General features: G+C 33.0%; 1 protein-coding gene across 3 annotated transcripts in view; it reads right to left on the reverse strand.

The window, feature by feature from the left end:
• LOC140446992 (7-methylguanosine phosphate-specific 5'-nucleotidase-like) overlaps positions 1–18,495 on the reverse strand; it is a 32,042-nt gene extending 13,547 nt beyond the window's left edge. The window contains exons 1-3 of one of the 3 annotated variants that reach the window (XM_072539586.1): positions 18,311–18,495; positions 4,724–4,924; positions 1,687–1,846 (exon numbers count right to left, since the gene is read on the reverse strand). In XM_072539586.1, the coding sequence (XP_072395687.1) occupies positions 1,687–1,846; positions 4,724–4,913 (350 nt within the window). In that variant the 5' untranslated portion in view covers positions 4,914–4,924; positions 18,311–18,495. Of the gene's footprint in view, positions 1–1,686; positions 1,847–4,723; positions 4,925–6,550; positions 6,753–13,369; positions 13,423–18,310 lie in introns of those variants that run through there. The other 2 variants (XM_072539587.1, XM_072539585.1) reach the window with 2 other exon arrangements.
• Positions 18,496–23,137: the final 4,642 nt, after the last annotated feature.

The raw sequence follows: 23,137 nt of genomic DNA on the forward strand, positions 1-23,137 counted from the left end.
TTAATGTAGAGACGTTAATCACCCAATACGAACAATTGCTGATATGCGGGTTCCTGTAGGTAGTAGGAGAGGAAGACCAAAAAAGACCTGGTGGATACGCTTAAGCAGGGCATGTCGGTAAAGGGTATTAATATTGATATGATCCAAGATAAACACTTATGGAGAAATACAATAAGGGAAGCCAAGCCCGCATAGGTATAAAGGCAAAGAGAATGATGATGACGATGATGATGATGATGACGGTACAATTAGAAAAATGCAGGGAATATAAAAAAAACGTCTTCATATGTTGATAACGATGAAACGTATAGATTTTCAAAAAGCGTTTGACAGAGTTCAACCTGGTAAACTCACATGCATTGAAACACATACATCTAGATTCCAAGGTATTAATTTAATCAAAAATCTATACTACAATCAAATAGCGGTCGTAAGGGTGGAAGATAGTGAGACAAACCAAGTAGAAATTCCAAGAGATTCAAAGTCAGACAGGGATGTGTTCTGTCGCCACAATTATTTAATGTGTACACCCAACTAATATTTCAGGAGGCACTATGGGAAAGAACTAAATGTGTAAGGATTGGAGGCAGCGTCATTAATAACATAAGATTTGCAGACGATACCGCAATCATGGCAGAAAATATAGAAGATTTAAAAATTCTTATAGAAATCATTAGCAGAGAAAGCAAAAAGATGGGACTAAATACATGGTGATCTCGAAAACCCCTATTCACAACATACATCTAGCATTGGAGGGTAAACCGTTAGATAGGGTCGACAAATATAAATACCTCAGAGAAATTATAAACTCACAGTTAGATCAAGATGATGAGATAAAGGTCAGAACTTAAATAGCTCGAAAAGGATTTATAAAATACAAGTCAATGTTTACAAATAAGAAATTGAGTATGGTTATCAGATTGAGGTTCGTCAAATGTTATGTATTGTTATAACTGCTATAAGGGGTAGAAGCTTGGACTCTGAAAGCCCAATCCGTAAACAATCAGAGGGATTCGAAATGTAGATGTATAGGCGTATTCTAAAAATTCCATGAACTGGAAGTCTTCATCGAAGAAGTGTTAAGACTAATTGGACATGGCAGAAAGCTTATGAACACAATTAAATAAGAAAAACATCGTATCGGGGCCACATACTTCGAAACGATAAATACTGTCTTCTGCGCGCCATCATGCAAGGAAGAGTAGAGGGAAGAAAAGGCTTGGGAAGAAAGAAAAAATATTCACTGAGGAATATCAGAAATTGGACTAACCTCAATGTTAAACAGATATTTTATGTTGAAAAAGATAAGGAAGCAGTTAAAGAAGTGATCACCAACCTTCGTTAGAAGACGGCACAATAAGAAGAAGACTTCGCTCTACAAACAGATGGGAATGAATCTATAGATATTTCCAACTATGCCTAGTTTATAACATTCATAAGATACAATGAAAAAAATAGTACTATAGAAGTAATTAAAAATATCATATTGACTGGGCGAAATGCGTTGCTGTGTATTGCTGTGAATGCATTGATGTGTATCAATAGCGCCAACGCTATGACAGGACATCGATCTGGTCTTATTGTTAAATTGCAAGAAGTAATGCTCAATGGTAAATGGCTAAGCTGTTTCTTACATGGAGAAGTTATTGCCTCAACATCTTTATTTAACACAGTGTATTAAATTACCTGTACGCTTCTATGGTTTTATTCCACCATTCGTCCATGTGTCTACTTCTTTCTGCATGAGAAAGATTGGGATCTTTGTCTATTACTGCGTATTTATTAGTTAATTCAGTAAGAAAATCTCTTATTTCTTGAGTAACGGAGGGACATCGTTTAAATAAATCTATAATAAAAAATTAGTTAAAATTAATTAAAATTACTGAAATAAAAAACAAAAATTAATACAATGTTTAAAACATTGTGTTTGTTGTTTATTACTACCGCCTATCCATCATTGAAATAGTGTGAATAAAATTAAAATGTTATTTATGGGGAAGAAAAAACCTCCGGAATATAAGCATCTTATATCTGGAAAAATAAGTATATATAGGGTGCATTTATTAATTGGGAGCCCCATATTTCTGCATTTCTTCCTCCATTGTTCTAATGTTTGTTCTTATAATATTTTAAACATTAAATATTATATATCTATCTGGGTAATAAGCAGCTACCTTGTTTAAGACCTCTTTTTGGTCTGAATGCTTTGCCGACTTTATTTCTTTCCTGTTTGATTTTTATTGTTGCGACGTGGTAGATTGTTTTAACAGCTTTTATTAGTTCTATATGTATGATGGGTTTTCTATCGTTTCCCATAGTTGATTGAGGGGAACATTAGACTTAACAGACTTCCTTTAGGTCTACAAATAAAATATGTATTTCTTGATTATTTTTTTTCTATAATCTGGGTCAGTGCTGAGAAAAGGTACTCTTCTTCCTCTTTATTGTTGTTCTCATTTTCTATCTTAGATCTTAAGATTTCTCCATATAATTTACTTAGTGTACTGGTTACTGTGATGTCTCGATTATTTGAATATTTATTTCTCTCTCCGTTTTAAAATATAGTTGGAAGGTAGCGTTCTTTCTTTCCAGATGGTATTTCTCCCTTGTTGAGACATGATTGGAGTAGTATTGTCAGTTCTTAACTGTAAATATTTCCTGATCTTATATTTTGTGTGTTTCCTTTTCTAAACTCTGTTCGCTACTCCGTTAATAGATCTTTGAAATAATCTTTCCATATCTTAAGTGAAAATATAGATAAAATATCTTTTGGTATAGTCGTACGGATATTTTTAGAAGTTTCAAGCTTTTAGTACTCATTTTTGCTTTCCATCTAGATAGTTGTTTATGGTCGTGTAATTTCTTTCTCATGTTTCGTTTTTTCTCTGGGCGATCTTAAACTTTATTTTGTGTTGATTTTTTTTGATACTAGAAATTTTTCACATATTTTATCTTCTATGTTTTTTTAAATAATCTTCCCGTCAAAAATAGTAAAGATCAGAAAGATCTGCTAAAAAAATTAGGAAGATTACCTTCATTCCATAGGAAAACCTAGCAGATAATACGTGATGGGGTATGTCAGAACAAGTAAAGTTAGCCCTTCCTCACACCGAAATTTGTATATCTGAAATCAATGTTGAAAAAATGGCGACTCTGCTTTATCTTGGATATGAAAATGGAAGCCTGTTAAAGGGAGAAATCCTTCTTTTAAGCTTTTTGTAGCCTCTTCAAGGAATTAGATCCTTGATTAGGTGGGTTGGACGAAGCGCGATTTCTAATGACGCACCTTTAAAAGTGGCAGGGCCTCTGAAAATATGTGCAGGTGGTTCTTTTGGTTTAGCTCCGGGTGTATTGTGCTGGAGTGTTTCTTTTGGAACTGTGATTAATTTGATCCTTCAGGTTTAAAACGGTCCTTTTTTAGGATATCATATCACTTAGCCCAAGTAACATTGTGCAATGAAATTGGGAACTAGAGTTGAACAAATTATAGATAATGATTTCTAAACCTTGTAAACCACTTCATGAACTCATCTCATACACACCAACCTTACTGGTATCTGTTATGCCAAAATAATTTATTAAATTATTTGAAAAATTACATAAAACCTGTTGTAGACAGGAAAAATATTACATCATTACACTAATATGATACCAACAACACTACTAAACCATTGATCAAGTATATTTGTTACTTGGTATATAGAAAAATCTCTAGAGGAAAAAAGTATGCTCAACAATATTTCTTGATGTATCAATAAGGTGCAGTGTGATGTATTAATATATACGATAAAATCATATTTACTGAACTCACACACCCTCATATGAATTACATTTATAAAGTAGATGATTTAAAATTATAAAAAGCGCAATATTAAACACTAAAAGAAAATTTAATCGGGGGTTCTTATCCTTTAACTATTACAACAATAAATTAAGATACTTTAATTACATAAACATATACTGATGACACTATATAACGTCAGTAACCAATTAAAGGATTAGATAAATTTTCAACCAAATGTTGTACACCAAGGAAACGAAATATCTTGACATACATTTTGGCAAAAAGCTTTGTTCGAAAGCGAAAGTGAAAAAAATATGAATTTGGTCTTAAAAATAGACATTTGCACTGGCTTGAAAGAAATCTACTCTATCTTCATACACTAAAACATTTATTTAGAAACATTTACAATCTAGTCTTTATGCGAGTGTGACCTTACAGTCTACAACTGTGGGGATGAACCAAACAATGTAATAGTAATATTATTTAACAAATTGAAAAGAAAATACTAGGAACTATAGTTTATGCTTTTCAGTAGGTACTGTAGAAATGAAGATATCCATAGGAATTTTAACGTCGAAATGTTCGGTAAAAAAATAAGAAGATTTCTCAGAGAACCATGGAAAAGGACATCATAATCACATCAAAATTCGGGATCTGCAGGTACTCAACAAAACGGGTATAAAAAAAGGTTTAAAAGGTTCAAGCTCTTTGACCTAATTGAATGCCCACTGTTAGCTGTGAAAGAAGAGTATATTGCACAAAATTTTTTTTGATTAGAATAAAATTGCTGATTGGTCTAAAAGATGCATAGATTGTAATAATTATACCCTAAAAGTGCCGTTGAAAAAAAGTTGTAAGGTAATTATCGTGTATATGATAAATATAAAAATTTCTACTAACAAGATTGTTTTTATTTTCTGTAACCCGTCAATTACTTACCGAAGGCATGAAACTGGGTTTTTCCATTAACATGTTGTTTCGTAATAGTTTTATCATAATCAGAAATTACTTGAAACTTGGTGTAGCCTCCTTCGATCAACTTTCCTATTTTCCTATTAACCTCTTCTTGATCTTTGATTAAAACTTTATTGCTATCAACTAATTTTAAATTTTTGATATAGTCAATCATTTTTACTGATACTGGAACATAAAATTTAAATATATAATGTATGTACAATATATTTAGTAGAAGAAAGATCTTGGATCGAACATTAGTCACAACTTCTGACTGAAACAAAACCGCAAGTCACGAACACCATCACTTCAACATACGAAGTGGAATACTATGAAGACGATGAAATAACAGTACAGGAAGTCGAAGATGTAATAAAAACTCTAAAGGAACTATATCGCTCTTGATAATGGCTCCAAAAAGGGTGCCGAAACATTGAGTTTTAAATTCTCAACGCGATCATTCTCATATAGAGGAAAGTCACCAATTATGGAATACAATTAGAATATGGAAGTATAATAGAGAATTTCCCCTAAATATTATAAAAACTATTGAAAACATCTATCAAAACAACAAAATGGAAGAATAGATGGACAACGTACAGAACCTATAGAAATAGGCAGCGGAATAAGACAGCGGGACTCATTGAACCCCATGCTCTTCAATTTAATCATGATGAAATCATCAAAAGCGTTTACAAAGGAAGAGAACACAGAATGGGGAACAAATAAGTAAAAATACTCTGTTACGCAGACGACGCAATATTGAAAGTTCAAGATGAAGATAGTTTGCAAAGACTGGTACACAGATTTAGAATAAGAGCAAAATAATTTAATATTTAAATTTAAACACATTTCACAAAACTAAAATAATAGTAATTAGCAAAAAACCAACAAGATGTAAAATATAAATTGATGGCATCAGTATTGAACAACTAATGGAAATAAAATACCTTGAAATTACACTGTCCAGCTATGGAGACCTGGACAAAGAAGTGAGAGATCAAGTACAAAAAGCAAATAGACTGCCAGTACGATATGAGATCGAAAGAGAAGTGAAGACATTATGAGAAAATGTAGTGTACAGTGTATAAACGAATAGACACTAAATCGAAAAAGAATGGAATAACCACACAAGCAGAATGGGGAAGACCCTCGTCAAAATAGCAAAGAGATAAGTCACCAATCAGAAGAAAAAGCATCGAACGACCGCGCAAAAGATGGAGTGACAACCTTCCATAGAGGTATTTATCCGTCAATGAACAAGCAGAATTGCTTATAAAGAGGAAGAAGAAGAAGAAGAAGAGAAGATATTGGTTTTTAAAAGATTATATTGGTCACCTCTGAAAATATGACCTAAATATGATATCTTTCGCAGTTTAACAATGTTTATTTAACTCCCTTTTAGTATTAATTAGCTCTTCTTAAAACCTCTTCATTTGTAATATGGTCGACCCATGGAATTTTAAGCAATCTTCTGAGACACCATATTTCGAACGCTTCGGCTTAGCGATCTTACTTTAAGTGACCATGTCTCGCTACCGTAGATTATTATTGGAAATATGTAGGATTGTAGTGGAGAACCAAAGGTATTAACTTCGAAAATAAAGTCACTAAATAAGACAATACAAATACACAAAGTTTGGATATATATAATATATATATATATATATATATATATATATATATATATATATATATATATATATATATATATATATATATATATATATAAAATGACAAACACTACATTTTTCAATAAGAATAATAGTAAACTTATTATATACCTTTATGAAATAATTAAAAAAAACTTACACTTTCGCTGTTAACAGGTTAGCAGGTCAACACCGTCGAAACAATAAAAAAAATACATTTACAACTTACACACTTATCTTGTTTGTTTAAATTTGATTTAAAATTAAGCCTTAGGCTCTTAAATGCCTTAAGATGTCTGAAACTTTATTATATAAATGTATATAATAAACTTTTCAATTTGATTTTGGTTTGATTCAGAGATGTTTTCTGTTATATAGATATTATAGAAGGAACTGTTATAGTACCAACTATATCGTATTAAGGTGGAAGTTATAACTGGTTTTAACCTTGTATATGTTAATATCTTACATCACAAAATGAAACACTACTAGTAAACGAAGGAATCTTGCATATTTGTGAAGAATGTGTATTTTAGGATTAAGATTTATTCTAAAAGAACAAGCGATACAGTTGGAATGCTATATTTTATTTACTAATATATTTGTATATATTATTATATTTTAGTGATTTCAAACGATCCTTTTTAAACCTCTTAATAATCCCCTTCAAAGGAATTTGGTATAAAGAATCAGAGACATGACAAATAACTAAAAATACACTTAAAAATATGGCAGATAGAAACACCAAAGGAATTGATAAAACAAACGCAGATTTAATAGTCGTTTTCAATCTTTTTTTTTTCTATTACAATAAAGTCTAGACATATACATAGATACTATCTCTTCTCTAACACAAACGAAACAAAATTTTATGCAACTTTTCTAATGAATTGTTGTCACCTTCGTACTTTTCTGTACGTAACTTTTTCACAATGTGAATTTGTGTTCAATAAATTAAACTTTTTATATAGGACCATGCAAAAATATGGGATATGTTTAAATTTTAATATCTGATCGGAGATAGGACTTTAGTGTTACTGCTTAAGTAGCTAACAATTCTAAGGTATTAAATGGTTTCTCTAGTTGATCGCCATTGCCCATCATTAGTAATGCCTATTTTGTAATTCATTTAAGGGTTAATTTATGAATGAACTAAGCATATCACTTTGGTATTGTAAAGAAGTAAGTCTGTCTTCAAAAAAAAGTTACATAACAATCTAATATGATATTTATTCTAAGACCTCTATTCTATATCTAAGACCAACATTATGTGTTCAGAAAATTATTAACATTAAAGACACCAACAATAAGGAAGAGAAGGACAAATATATTCCTTACTTCAGGAGTAGCTATACCTATATTTTGGCAAAGATTTGCCAAAAGCTTTAAACTTCTCAAAGAAGTGAAAAGCAAGTGGAAGCTGATTCTTTGAAGGTGATTGTTGAAGTAAACGACAATTAATTTACTAAAGTTTAACTTTCTAGCTATTCGTAAGAATTTTGCTCCATAATCGCTCCAATCAAGACATAATTGGCTAGATTGTTAAACAATCTCAAAGATTGTCTTGACTGATACAGCTCCTCCTGAGCTTGTCTTATTTCTACTGCGTTATCTACTAAAATGATGAGGAATTGGTACCTACTTCCTCTGCTATAAATGTTCAAAATGCTATGTTGCATTAATACTAGTGCGAGGTTATGTTCGCTGTAAAACTGATCATAAAAAACATCATGCATTTTTATTTCAAGATTTGGAAAGAAGAAAGGAACATTGCTTTCACATTAAAATAACTGAACAAAAATCAAACAAAATAAATGTATTTTTATTGATAAAGATCATCATCATCATTGGTGCTACAGCCCTATAAAAGAGCCTCGACCTTCCCAAGTCTATTACGCCAGTCAGTTCTATCCATTGCCAACTGTTGCCAGTTTGCTGCGCCTATTTGTCTACCATCATCATCTACACCATCCCTCCATCTGAGTTTTGGTCTACCCCTTTTTCTACTTCCCACAGGTTGTGAGGGAGGTGTAGGAGGGAGGTGTAGGGTGTAGGAGGGTTGTTCTGCTGTGATCTTGCCAGATGTCCTGCCCATCTTAGTCTTCCTATTTTTATAAAGGATACTACGTCTTTACCACCAAATATATGTTTATATCTGTGATATATCTCGTAGTTGTACCTCCTTCTCCAAACACCATTTTCACAGATGCCACCAAATATTCTTCTCAGGATCCTTCGTTCAAATATAAGCAGGAGATTTTCATCTGCCTTGGAAATGGTCCATGCCTCCGACCCATATGTCAACACCGGTTGTATAAGGGTTTTGTATATGGTTATTTTTGTTTTTTGGTTTAAGTTTCTGGCTCTATTGTTGGGTGTTGATGCCATTATCTTAGTTTTATTTTCATTCACTTGCAGGCCCATATTTTTTGAAGCGTGTGATAAGGTGGTATACATTTCTTCTAGCTTGCGTGTTGTGCGGGCAACTAGATCAACATCATCTGCATATGCCAAAATTTGGGATGATTTATTAAAAATGTTTCCTCTGCTGTCTATTTGGGCATCCCTGACCGCCTTTTCCAAAGCTATGTTGAAAAGGAGACACGCCAGCACATCTCCCTGTCGCAACCCAACATGCGTTTCAAATGCCTGTGATTGTTCGCCCTGTATTTGGACTTTGCAAACAACTTTACGCATTGTAGCCTTAAACAATCTTATCAGTTTATCGGGGATGTGGAATTCATCCATGGCTTCATACAATTTATTTCTTAGGACACTATCATAGGCCGATTTAAAATCTACGAAAAGCTGGTATGTGTCGATATTAAATTCATTGGTTTTTTCCAGTATTTGCCTTAGCACAAAGATCTGGTCTGTTGCTGATTGACCAGGCCTAAAACCACTTTGATATTCTCCAAGAAGCTCCTCTGAATATTCACTCAGGCGACCATATAAAATACTCGAAAATATTTTGTATGCTGTATTAAGGAGGGTTATTCCCCTATAGTTTCTACATTCTAATTCATCGCCCTTTTTGTGTAGCGGGCAAACGATCCCAATACACCACTCTTCTGGGATTTGTTCCTCATTCCAGGCTCTCAGTATGATTATATATATATATGATTAGTCAGAGTAGCACCTCCACATTTAATAAGTTCCGTGGGTATACCATCACTTCCTGTGTACCACATTTATTATTTTTTAGGTGTTTTATTGCATCCCGTACTTCCCGAATTGATGGAGGCTCCAATGGTGTATTGTTGTTTGCTCCTGGGGGTGGTTGATTTGGATCTTCTACTTCGATAGTAAGCAGTTCTTTATAGTGTTCCACCCACCTTTTCAATACTTCTTCTTTTGTATTGAGTATATGCCCCTCCTTATCCTTACATAGTCCGATCCTTGGTTTAAATTCTTTCCTTGCTTTATTTAGATTTTTATAGAATTTTCTTGTTTGATTTTCCTTTTTTAATGACTCAAGTTCTTCCAATATTCTATTTTCATAAGTTCGCTTTTTTCTCCGATGGATGTACTTCTCTTCTCTTCTGAGATCTTTATATTTTTGTTCTTTTTCTCGGGTTCTTCTTTGCTGCATCAGTTTATATGCATTGTTCTTTCTTCTTGTAATGTCCTCGCACTCAGCATCGAACCACTCATTACGTGGTGGTGGTCTTTGCGGCCCTAGAATGTTATTTGCTGCGTCTTTAATGTAATTTTTACACATTTCCCATTGTTCACTAATTGTTAGATTCTCTTTAGTTATGTATTTAGTTTCGATATAGTTTTGAAACCTTTCTACCGTTTGCGGGTTTTTGAGGAGTTCAATATTAAGGCGCCTTGTTTTGGTACTTCTCTCCTTCTTCGCATTTGAGATTCTAGCCCGATTGATAAAGATATCTTTATTAAAAAACAGTCGTTTTCTTTATTTTTTCTTTATTATTTAATGCATTAGGTATTGCTATACGCACAGTTTTCTAACCAAAGCAAAAATTATTTTCATAGACTTATTATAATAATTATTTTAATCTATGATTTTAATGTGCTTATACCTAAAATAGTCTCACAAACTGTCAGAAGATTGACAATTATTTTGTTTCTACATAAACATTATAATTCAAAAACCATTAATAAAACCCTTGAAAACCCTCGTATTTTAATTTTAGTTCAATTTTCCTATTTACTAAAGTTTTCCTATGTTGTTTAGTATTTTGACAAATAATCTTCGTACCTATTAATATCGTTTTAAATAAATTTATCATACAATCAATTGAAAATTTGTCCGATTAGTAAAAATAATAAATTCATGAAAAATATCTAATTGATGTTTGTGTATTTGGTACCAGTGCCTATAATTTAATGTTTTAAATTGAAATTTATTGTATTTCATTTGTATTTCAATTATAATTGCAACAAATGTAGACGCACATTTTACGTCAATATTCGTTGATAATAATTGTGTGTATTTGCTTTTTTTCTATTTTTGTCAATACCTTAGAAATCTCTTCTTCTGTGTACTAGGTGGCAGCACTTAGCTCCCGCGTGGTAAATTGTTTATTTATTTCAGGATATACATCCTATTTCTTTTTTTTAGTTTGTCTTCAGTAGGGTCTTAACTGATCCACTGTGACGGATGAGGAGTTCCGGATATGATCGCTGATTATAATCCGCTTATCGATAAGCGATATCGCAACCGTTTATCGTTAATTATCTGACGTCACAAAGAAGACCAATAATAAAATAAACGTAAAGATTAAAAATTAAATATAGAACAAACTATAATATAAAATATAACAAGAAGGTATTACCGAGAACTTGTGTTCGTAGTTCTCTGGTATTACTGCATAATGTGTAAATTTGTTAATAATAATTATTTATTATGTTTAAGCAGTAATAGTACATAATATTATCAGAGAATAGAGAACTATGAACACAACGTTCGTAGTGGTTCGTAGTTCTCTGATAATTTGATATTACCACAGCAAAGACAGGTACACAAGAATGGTTACAATATATATCCGTCTTTATGCTGGCAGGAGCTACATGTGCCATTATGTAATTGTAAACTTTGCCGGTATAAGCTATCACCCTTTTGTTCTTTTGTCGCGGGGTTAAGAAATTGATCCCTAAAGCGGAGGAATCAGCAAATGACCAACGGCATAAGAAGGCAATGGAAAACCACTTCATTAAAGATTATTAGAGTACACCTAGTCGTATCATCATGCTACATAATATAAGAAATAATACTACTGGTCATGGATTTCGGAGTCCACGAACCGGCAGTAGAAGAATAGCACCAGGCTACAAGGTTGTATACACACACATGTATAAAAAATATCCAAAGAAGAGCTTTAAAAATTGCTACATAGAATGTATAAAGCTTATATTCCGCTGGAAAATTAGACAACGCGGTACAGGAAATGCAAAGACTCCAGATAGATATATTGGGAATTAGCGACACACAATGGCCAGGGTCTGGAAAATGTCGAACTCAAAACTGCGGAATGTTTTACTATGTCGGAAACTATAGTAAAGCTCATCGCCGCGGAGATGGAATTATGGTATCCAAGAAATTCAAAGATTCCATTCTTAACTACATTCCTCGTTCAGATCGAGTAATGTTAATACAAGTAAAACTTAAACGCAATATCCTAAACCTTATACAAGTCTACGCCCCAACAGCAGACAAAGACGAAGATGAAATCGATGAGTTTTATAACACCCTAGAAGAGGCAATGAAAGCAAAAAAGACTCAACATATCACGGTCATATTGGGGGACTTTAATGATCAGGTAGGACAAGGTAGCATTGGAGACTATGGTATTGGTGACAGAAACGAGAGGTGATCAATTAGTTGAATTTTGCCAGAGCAAAGATTTAGTTATAATTGTAAATATATGTTTGGATGGGTTGAAGTGCAATAATAATTGCAAAAGAGTAGTAACTCACCAAATAAAATTAGGTTAGTTAATAAAATTATGCTGATACACATATTTAAAAAACACCATTTTAAACAATTAATTCGTCTAATAAATGTTTCTCTTTCTTTTAGAAATATAATTTTGAAAAAATTATTTGAACAAAAAAAAATTGTATTTTGATAAATTAGAATAGCGACAGCGACCAATAAAATTACAAATAACCCTCAATGTAATGAATACCAACTTAGTTTTTTTTTGAATTTATTCTTGACAATTATATTGCCAAAATTAAAATTTTGTTAAATATTCTTTTTTTTTAATAATAAAAAAGATTTATTTATTATTCACAGATGTCTGAAAAAATGTAACAAGCATATGGAAAATTAACTTATAAATGTAATATTTTACTGGTTTTATAAATGAATTATAGAGAAATAATATAATTATAAATTTTGCTTAGAGTTTGAATTTCTGAAATTTTGAATTACTAGGGCAGTTGTATGCACTTACAATGGGACGTAGAAGAATATCGGGTTTGTGAATTTTCGGTATGGTATTATAGGTGTATGAACACCTATTCGAGGTGTTCTGGATATATGGCCTAAAAAAAATTCACAAACCTGATATTAGGTTTGGGTTGAAAGAGTCACAAAATGAACAAATTTTACGGCGAATGGACAAGAGGGCTGAAGTAATACATACCATAAAAGAAAATGGAATACTTAGGCTATCTAATGCGGGGAAAAAAATACACATTCCTACAAAATATAATGCAGGTAAAGATTTAAAGAACGAAAGAATCCGGGTCGAAGAAGATAGTCCTGGATGAGAAATCTAAAAGACTGGTTTGGTTAAACCGCAAACGAACTGTTAAGAAAAGCTGTAAACAAAGTTCATAGCCTTGATAATATCCAATCTCCAATAGGAGAGGAACAGAAATAAGAAGAACTAAGCAATAGAAATAAAATATTCTGAAAACAAAATCTACTTATTTTTTTTAAACTGCAGCTAAATTTTTATAAACTATATTTTCAAATATTCTACTTATGATAACAATAACTTACCTCTTTCTCAAATACATATGTGCAAATAAATGTTCACTAGAGAAACTGGGCCATATATATCTATCTAGTAAACTAGTCAAAAATTGTTTGTTTACAACAATTTCGTCATTGTTATCTTGGTGAAGGTAATAACCACAAATATTGTGGTTATTGAAAATATTAATTATATCTAGATTCTCAAAAATATACGTGGTACGTATATTTTTTAGTTTTTATAAACGTAAATAACCCAGTGGAAGACTGTTATAATCAATCATAATAGGAAACAGGTTTGGGGCTAACGAGAACGAAGAAAAGGGTCCTCCGGTAAAACTGTTAAACTACGTACTGATCTCCTTTATCACCATCATCAAATCAGCCGTGACTTATCCATTGTTGAACATATGCCTCCTCTACAAGTAAATAATTCCTTTTATTTCTTCTGCGCCTCTGCTATCTCTGCGTCCTCCAATTAGTGACAATTATTTTGAGGTCATCGGTCTATCGCGTTGGGGGCCTTGTCTGCCCGTGGTCTCAAGCAAATTTTTATCCACCTACCGTCTTTCATTTTTGCAAAATCTCGCCATCTCCATTTTTTTTTGTAATACGTTCAATAATGTGTTCCACTCCGGTTCGTTTACAAACTTTCTCGTTCCTCAGTATATTTCTCAAGCTCATTTCAAGCATTGATCTCTCAATTTTACGTTGTGTTCTTCTCAATTTTCCGGTGATGTTTTTGTGAACTTTAAGGTTTCTGCTCCGTATGTGAGGATTAGTAGAACGCACTGGTTGAAAACTTTCCTTTTTAAATGGATTGATACATTTGTTTTAAACAAGTCCTTCGTTTTTCCGAATGCAGTCCAACGTAAACTTACTCTTTTGAGTAGCTCACATGTTTGGTCGTCTCATGTTATTCTTATTTCTTGGCCCAAATCATATTTTTCCAATCTGTTTATAAAATGCTTTACTTTTTACTGGTAGATGAAAGTTCTAAAAATGGTGCACTACAGGAAACATAGAGGTTTTAGTTATGGAGGTCCAGAAAGCTCAGATACCTGTACCGGCCAAATTCACGGGAATATCTTATTTCTCAGGACAGCTGTGTCTTAAAAACTATGTTCTTAAAAATATTATATGTAATAGGATTTTCTCTTATTCTATCTTAGTTTATCTGGGAAAAATATACAGATATTTAGAAGGTTCCAAAAGTTATATGAAGTGTAGCTGATAAAAAATTCGTAAAGATGTACAGCTGATTTTGCTTTGTTTTTGTTTTAAACAATATTCAAAAGTGAAAAATCATTTTTTGGCCTATAAAACGTTTCTTATGCAGTTAAGAGAAAAATAATTCAAAAAAAAATTGTAGATCTTAATAAGTTTTTCAAATTGCGAATTTCTAAATTAAAATGCATAAAGAATTTACCAAAATAGTTGCAAAAAACTCTTAATTTTGCAGTAATTTATATATGTTAATAATTTTGTTATTTGCATAATTACTTGTAATATAACTACTTACAATTATGTCAGTGGATGAATTATTAAAGTGTGCTAAGTTTCAAATAGATCGACCAAATAGTTTATAAGTTGTTCAATTTGTTTATCCCGAAGAGCGATTATTTAAACAACTGTTCTTACCCTGTCTTAGATAAAGCTGTAATTGGTCCTCTGAAGAAATATTACTCACATGATTGTCAAAATTGGTTATTGAAAAATCCTGGAAAGAGGATAACATTTTACGACATAGCAGAGATTTTGAGCGACGCTTATCCACTTGCTTTCTGTCCCAAAAATGTAGTATCAGCTTTTAAAGCTACTAGGGTATTTCCATTCAATGATAACATTTTTAATGACGATGATTTTATGGTTTCAACCGTAACATACATGCCAAACATACATCAAGAACAACAACAATCAAATAATTCAAATGTTAGCGATATACCACAAATGGACATTCAGTTCCCTTCAACATCAACTTGTCCAGATAAAATACCAGAAACAAATCAGAAACATAAATCGGAAATAACACCTGAAAAGAAAACTGTTTCTTATGAAGCGATGGCAACTTCCAAGGACACACCCGAAAATCGATTTATTTCCCCTGAATTACTGCAACCATACCCTAAAGCTACATTATTGCCATTAAAAAAACAAAGGAAAAAGAAGACTACTGAAATTTTAACTGATACATCAATTTATAAAAGAATAGAAGCGGAAACATTAGAAAGAATATCAAGGCAAAGTAGAGTGAAGAGAGCTAAGTAAACAGTAAAAAGAAAAATTGATAGTTCAAACAAGTCGAATAGAAGTAATGCAAAGAAAAATAAAAGCATATCCAGTGATGACAGTAACAGTGACATTGAATTGTCTGATGTTGTGGATTCCGACGATGTTAGTCTATTTTCAGAAGTAGATGAAATTTATGACGAAGACATATCCTCACGAATGGTGGAAGTGAATTCATTTGTTCTCGTGAGGTTTCAAACAAAGAAAACATCAAAATTTTATGTTGCACAAGTTACAGAAGTTTTTTCTTCTGGTCAAGAATACAATGTAAATTTTCTAAGGCGTCACGGAGTACGGTTTTCATTTCCTACAATTACAGATTCTGCCACAATTACAAAAGAAGATGTTGAACTCATTTTAACCCAACCAAAAAGTGCTGGAGCAACACAACGAACAGAAAATTTGTTTACTTTTAAAGCGGATTTATCATCTTATAATATTTGTTAAATATTAATATTACTTTTCTTTTTTTATGAATATTATAAATAAAAATAAGAATTGCAAATAATGACCACTGTACCTGACCTTTGTGGCCACTGTACCATCTAGTTTGGTACAGTGGCCACATTTTTTGAAAAAACAAAAATAGTTACTCCTGCATAACCTGTATTTTTTGGGATTACAGAGTACATTTTTAATTTACCAAGTGCTTTGACGTTGTTTTGAGTTGATACTCATTCATTTATTATGATTTATATTAAAGATATCTTGAATTTACTCGAAAGGTGGCCACTGTACCAGCCTCTCTCCTACCCCAGTAATATTCACTTTATTTATTAAAAAGAATGAAATGGTAGGTAAGAAAATATTTATTCTGCCAATGTCTTCTGATTCGAAAGCATAAAAATTGGCAAAGTAAATATTATTTCCTTGTTTATTCCACATCATTACAATACCCTTATAAAAATATTCTTTGAATACTTCATATCTATTTCATGATTCATTAGTTTTTATATCTTCACCATACGGTAGGTTTTTATTTGGAAAAATGTAAAATGTTTTTAACCGGATATTCAAAATTTATCAAATATGTTATTTGATAAATATTTATAGTATATCGTTGTCGTCACAATTATGTTATTTGTGTATCTATAGTAAATATAAATGACAAAATATTTACTTACTATTTACAGACAAGAAGGAATTCATTGCAAATTGTAATCAAATCAAATAAACGGCTTTGTTATTTTTTGCAATGCTGAAAATTGTGAAAACAAATTTTCCAATTCACACATCCTGTGTTTCACACAAAGAAAAATAAATTTTAGAATTACATAGTAATAAATATATAAGTGAATTAAAAAGGAAACGACAACATGTTAGGAAAAACCATTTTTGTATCAGGACAATTTTTTTTAAACGTGTATTCTTTCCAAATATATTTAGCGCTTTTAATTTCTTGGTTATAATAAAAAGGAGTACTAATACATGACTTATTGCTCACAAGCGCTCACTTAGCTTTTATTTTTTTTAATGACTTCATACTATACCACATGATCCATTCTGATACGATAAATCAATAACGTATTATGTTCTTTTTAAAAATTGACAAATGATTTCACTTATTTTAGGATTTCGAAAAGGTTAAGGATAATAGCCAAGTATGATTTGGAGCAAGCTGTATTTATTCTTTCTCCAGACGTTGCAACAAACTGAATTGCAACATAGTTACGTTTATGGCCAAATATCTAATAACTGTTACCATCACTGTCATACTCAATCTTACAATGTTACCATCACAATAATTACAAAGCTATGATTTGCTTAGTTCAGATTCAATTCTGTTTTAAACTTTGTTTATTTGTATCTCTTCTGCCGAAACAACTACTTTCTGACCATCTTAATATCCGTCTTAACAAAACATCTGCTTCATTGTTACAATCAGAAATATCAAAGTGACCCTTTAGAAAAAATACAAGTGATGAGAGTATTTTTATCTCACAAAACATCCTCTTGCTCGTGTTTCCAACCCCATCCATTACGCCACTCTTATCCAGTTTATATGTATTTCCATTTTTGTTTGGCTATACTTTCCATGATGTCAGCCGCTTTCGTTCTTCTGATTTCTTCGTTTTTTTACTTTTAAATCGCTCAATTATTCTCAACTTTTTGTAGCTGAAGCTTTTTTTAAGGTAAGTATTTCTGCTCCGTACGTCAATACTGGTAGGACGCAATGACTTTTCTTTTCAGGCATATAGGCAGCTCACTTTTAAAAGTTTTTTTCAGTTTTTTATAATCTGCCCACTCAAGACAGATTCTTCTCTTCAGTTAGCAAGTCTGATTATTGCTGCCAAATCTAATTTAGTGTCCTAGGTATTATACATACCGAGGACTAGCTTATCTACGAGTCCTATTTGTTGTCCACCAAAACTGATGTTCTGGTTGGTTACTATATAGATCTTCAGCTATTACGACTATATCGTCCTAGAAACGTAACTTGTTTAGACATTCTCTATTTATTTTCATTTTCTTTGTCTCGTGCTTTCAAGCATTGTAATTGGCAGACAAAGAGAATTTAACAACAACACTATTTTTTATCAAAAATTGCGCGAGTTTTTATAGCAGATAACACAGAAACTAAATCAGACATAATTACAAACTGATTTTTTTTTCAATAAATCTTACTAAGCTTTACATATAGCTAGTATTTCTGTACAATATGGAAGAAAGATAATTTACCTTAAATATTGGTAGTCCTGTATATATTAATAGACAACCGATTCCTGATTTTCACTTCTGCATGGTTAATTAAGCTTGAAAATATTTCTGAAAAGCAGGTAGAGTCCAAATCACCATTAAAATTAGTGAAGTAAATTTCGCTTCACTGGCAGATAGGCTTTCAACGTAAAATTGACAAGACGTTTAATTGACAAGAAACGTTACGATAAGCTACTGCTAATACCAGAGAATTTTTGGCTACTTGCCACCATTTGACAACTTAATAGAAAAAAAAAATGTCAGATATTTCGCAATAGTTTGGATTGATTATTAGGTCGAGACTTAGTATAGAGGATCTTACATACATTCACACAAGAGATACTTGGTCGATGTGGGCGACAGGATATCACTTTTCTTTTGTTATTTCTCAGAAAACTTTAGTCAAATGTAACTTTAAGTTAGTGTGTTATGTTTGTACCTAATAATTTGGCAAGGAATCTTGAACCTTATGCCATGTGACTTGAAGAAATATCTTAGGTATATTTTTAAAAACCTGTCACATATCGCTTAACCTTGTACGCTTAACCTACAATTGGTACCTGTTATATATTTTCTTAAAAATTACTTAACCCAAAAGAAAATATTTGTTAACTTTAAGATAATATTATTAATTAATAGCATAATTGGTTGAAAATTGTTGCATATTGCAATAAATAAATAATAATATTCGGTGAATTGATCTTGTATGGATTTACAAAGATTAGAAACAGTTCTTACGTATTTTGCAGGGCTCTTAATTTCGAGATGCTCGAGATTTCTGTAGACGAAAAGTATTTTATTGGAGGTGATTTGTATGGACATATTGGTACAGAAAGAGCAGACATAGAAAGAGTTCATAGAGGTTTGGAGATGAATAAGAAATTACAAAGGAAATAGCTGGATTGACTTTGCAGTGGCATGGGATTTGGCTGGCAATTATACGTTCTTTATGAAGACTGAAGACCAGTATGTTTCCCATAGAAGCAAGGAAAGCAAGTATGACACCAGAAAGTAAAGTGGTAGAATTTAAAGAATAATGATTTGGCAATAGCCTTTAAGAGTAGATTACCGGAAGGTCTTGTGGAAAGAGATACGGTAAATGACTGGTGGGAAGCCAACAGTAAAATTGTGGTGCAAGTCGGAAAGGAAGTGCTAGGAAAAACATCTGGTAAAGGGTCTCCTAGAGACAAAGAAACTTAGTGGTGGAACGATGAGGTGCAACAGAAGGTTAAAAAGAAGAAAGAGCCTAGAAAGAGGTATGACAGGTCTAAAAGAGAGGAAGATAAGAATATATACAAGGTGGAAAAGAGGGAAGCAAAGCGCGCTGCAGCTACTGCTAAGCAAAGCTCGTCTGCACAGCTGTATGAAGAGTTGAAAACACCCGAGGGGATGAAAAGGTTATACAGCATTGCTAAAGCAAGGGACAAGTCATCAAAGGACTTGACCCACGTGCGACAGATTAAGAGTGCAGATGAAAGAGTATTAAGAACCGATGTTGAAATAAAGCAAATATGGTATAAGTACTTTAGTAAGTTGCTAAATAAAGAATACCAAAGGAGAGACATAGGATGCGGGAACCTAAATGGGAATGGAATACCGGGGATAGCGAAAGATGAAGTTGTCGAGGCGTTAAATAGGACGAAGAACGATAAGGTAGTAGGACCTTATCGTTCTCTAGATCGATCTCTCTAGAGCTTTCCAAACCTGTGGAGGTTTGGAAAGCTCTAGGAGAAGAGGGTTGATATCTTGTGGCAAATAGTGGATATATGAGGATGGAAGGATGCTCAATGCATGGAGAGAGAGTGTGATGGTATTATTGTATATAGATAAAGGGGACATTCAGGACTATAAGAACCATAGAGGGATAAAGTTAATGTCGCACACAATAAAAATTTGGGAGAGAACTGTAGAACAAAGGTTAAGGGGAGAGACATCGATAGGAGAAGAACAGTTTGGGTTTATGCCAAGAAGAAGGACAACTGATGCGTTTTTTGCGTTGAGATAGTTGGTAGAGAAATACAGCAAGAAGAAAAGAGAGCTAAATATAAATGATATTTATAGATCTTGAGAAGGCGTATAACACAGTTTCTAGACAAGAGCTCTATGGGAATGTATCAGAGAGAAATGGGTTTCTGAGAAGTACGTAAGGCTCGTGAAGGATTGTATGAGGGAGTGTACACCAAAGTAAGGACTGCTGTCAGATTGACCAAAAGTTTTTCATATACATTTGGTTTGCATCATTACTCTTCACTAAGTCCTGACCTACTTAATCTTGTTATGGATGTATTGACAGAGAAAGTAATGGAGGGGGCTCCTTGGTCAATGCTCTTTGCTAATGATATCGTGTTAGTAGAAGAGAACAAACAAACGTTGGAGGAGAAGTTGGAGAAGGGCTATCGAAGAGAGAGGACTTAAGGTTAGCAGGTACAAAAAGGGAAAGTATGTGGTTGGGAGAAAGAGGAATGGTTGGGGACGTAGAATTGCTTGAAGAAAACCTAGGACGAGTAGGAGAATATAAATACCTTGGCTCCTACGTAACGAAAAATGAAACACTAGATCGAGAAATTTCCCACAGGATACAGGCTAGTTGTTGGTTCCCACAGGATACAGGTCACTAAAAGCTAATGAGCGGGGTACTTTGTGATCGAAAATCTGGGAAGGACTAAAAGGAAAGTTATACAAGAGTATAGTGACACCTGCGTTTGTGTACGGCGGTGAAGTGTGGCCTGTAAAGAAGATCTAGAAAAAGAAAATGAAGGTAGCTGAAATGTTACAGTGGATGTTAGGTAAGACTAGAAAGGACAGGATCAGAAAATACTTGATTAGGGAAAGAGCCGGGGTGACTAGTCTCAAAAAAGATTCAAGAACAAAGACTGCAATGGTTTGGTCATGTCAGACGTAGAGATGAAAACTATGTGGGACGAAGAATAGAGCTGTTGAAAGTTTATAGAAGAGGTAGAGGAAAACCGAGAAGAAAAATGACTTTGTGGCAGAGGACTTGGGAGAGAAAGGTTTAGATGAAGAAGATCCGATGGACAAAAATGTGTGGCAACGAAGAGTATGCAACACCGACCCCTGAAAATGGAAAAGCTAAGGAAGAAGAAGAATGGGTATCCTAATTGTACGCGACATTGCTTATCTATCATAAATTACTGCAACAATTAACTTGGAAATAGTGGTCGTAAACAAATTCTGAAAAAAGTAGCATTATCATGTATTTCAATTGGAAACAGATTGCATCTATATTTAATTGTTTGGTGTTTGCCAATAAGTATGCCTAAAAATTATCATGAGTAATAGTGACTCTAGTTAGTAGAAGATTTATATTCTTTATTAACATAATTGTACTTTTTTTTACAGGTTAACGCTCGCTGAACTACTAAAATTGGATGAATTCGATTCAGATCAAGAAGTGTTTATTACATCTGTTGATGAAAGCTATATCCCACAAGCAGATGCTGAGACATGGAAGAAGAATTTATTATAGAACAGGCAGACGAGTACGAACCAGAAGAGCACATAGAGAATGAACCTCAGTCTTTAGGCAACAATTTGATATTCAAGGATGGAACTGGATGGAGTAGTGGACCACTGTGTAGTGCTCAAACAAGGGTCTGGTTATCTCTTACATCAAAAAGGTGCGCCTGCAACTAATAGCAATTTATTTACTCCTAAAAAATATTCAGGTCAATTATAAGCCCTAGTGACATAATTTTGTGTGAAACAAACAGAAAAGTCAAGAGTTTGTGAGAATTTTAACAAAAAATTGGCGCCGAGATTTCCAAATACTACAAGACGGCCTCCACAAAAAAAATTTGAGCCATTTACTGAATGTGAGCTCTACGCACTATTTGTTATCCTAATTGTTCCTAGTATACATAGAAACAACAAAGAAAACCTGTGTGAGATGTGGACTACGGATTCTTTGCCACTAATACGTCAGGCATGGTCTCATGATCGTTTCAAGACCATGCTAAGATTTATAAGATTTGACAACGAAAATATCCTTGAAGAACGCAAAAAACAAATAAAGCTGCACCTATACGAGATATCTGGACAATGCTGAATAAAAATTTGTAACAAGGCTACAAACCATCCCAATGCATAACTATCGAAGAACAATTGTTTCCGTTTAGAGGTCGTACAAATTTAACACAATATATACCTTCCCAACCCGCTAAATATGGAATCAAAGTATTTTGGGCTTGTGATGCATCAAACGCTTATCCCGTACAAGGTCACCTTTATATTGGATAAACAGCAGATGGTTTCCGACAAGTTAACACAGATAACTTTTTTACCAGTTTTGAATTCGCTTAAGTCTTGAATTCATAGCACGTTAGTGGGCACAGTTGGAAAAAATAAGCGATCAATACGCAACCAAATAAGGAAAGAGCTGTTTTCCACGAATTTTGCATATAATCATGATGCTACTGTATGCTCTTATGTGCCAAAGAAAAACAAATCAGTACTGTTACTATCGTCGATGTATATGACGAAGTAGAAGACAGTGAAGTAGCGAAGTCAGAAATAATTAAGTATTACAATAAAAACCAAGGGGGGGGGGGTTGATACCATGTATATCATAATGTTCTTGCCAAGAGCCTTTTTCTAATGTTCTGGCATCGATTTTTCTGCAAAAATTTTCTTCAAAAGTTTGTAGGGATAGCCAAGTACAGCTGATTTGATTTTCCAGGTCTTAAAATGCCAGTTATCTTCAACTCACGTAACCACGCATTTGCTTTGGTCAGAAATTACCTAAAAATTCCTTGGTAGTGCATCAAATTTGGGGTCTTTCAGCCTCTTGCA

The sequence above is a fragment of the Diabrotica undecimpunctata genome, chromosome 7 (assembly GCF_040954645.1).
Source record: "Diabrotica undecimpunctata isolate CICGRU chromosome 7, icDiaUnde3, whole genome shotgun sequence".
Classification (NCBI taxonomy): Eukaryota; Metazoa; Arthropoda; class Insecta; order Coleoptera; family Chrysomelidae; genus Diabrotica; species Diabrotica undecimpunctata.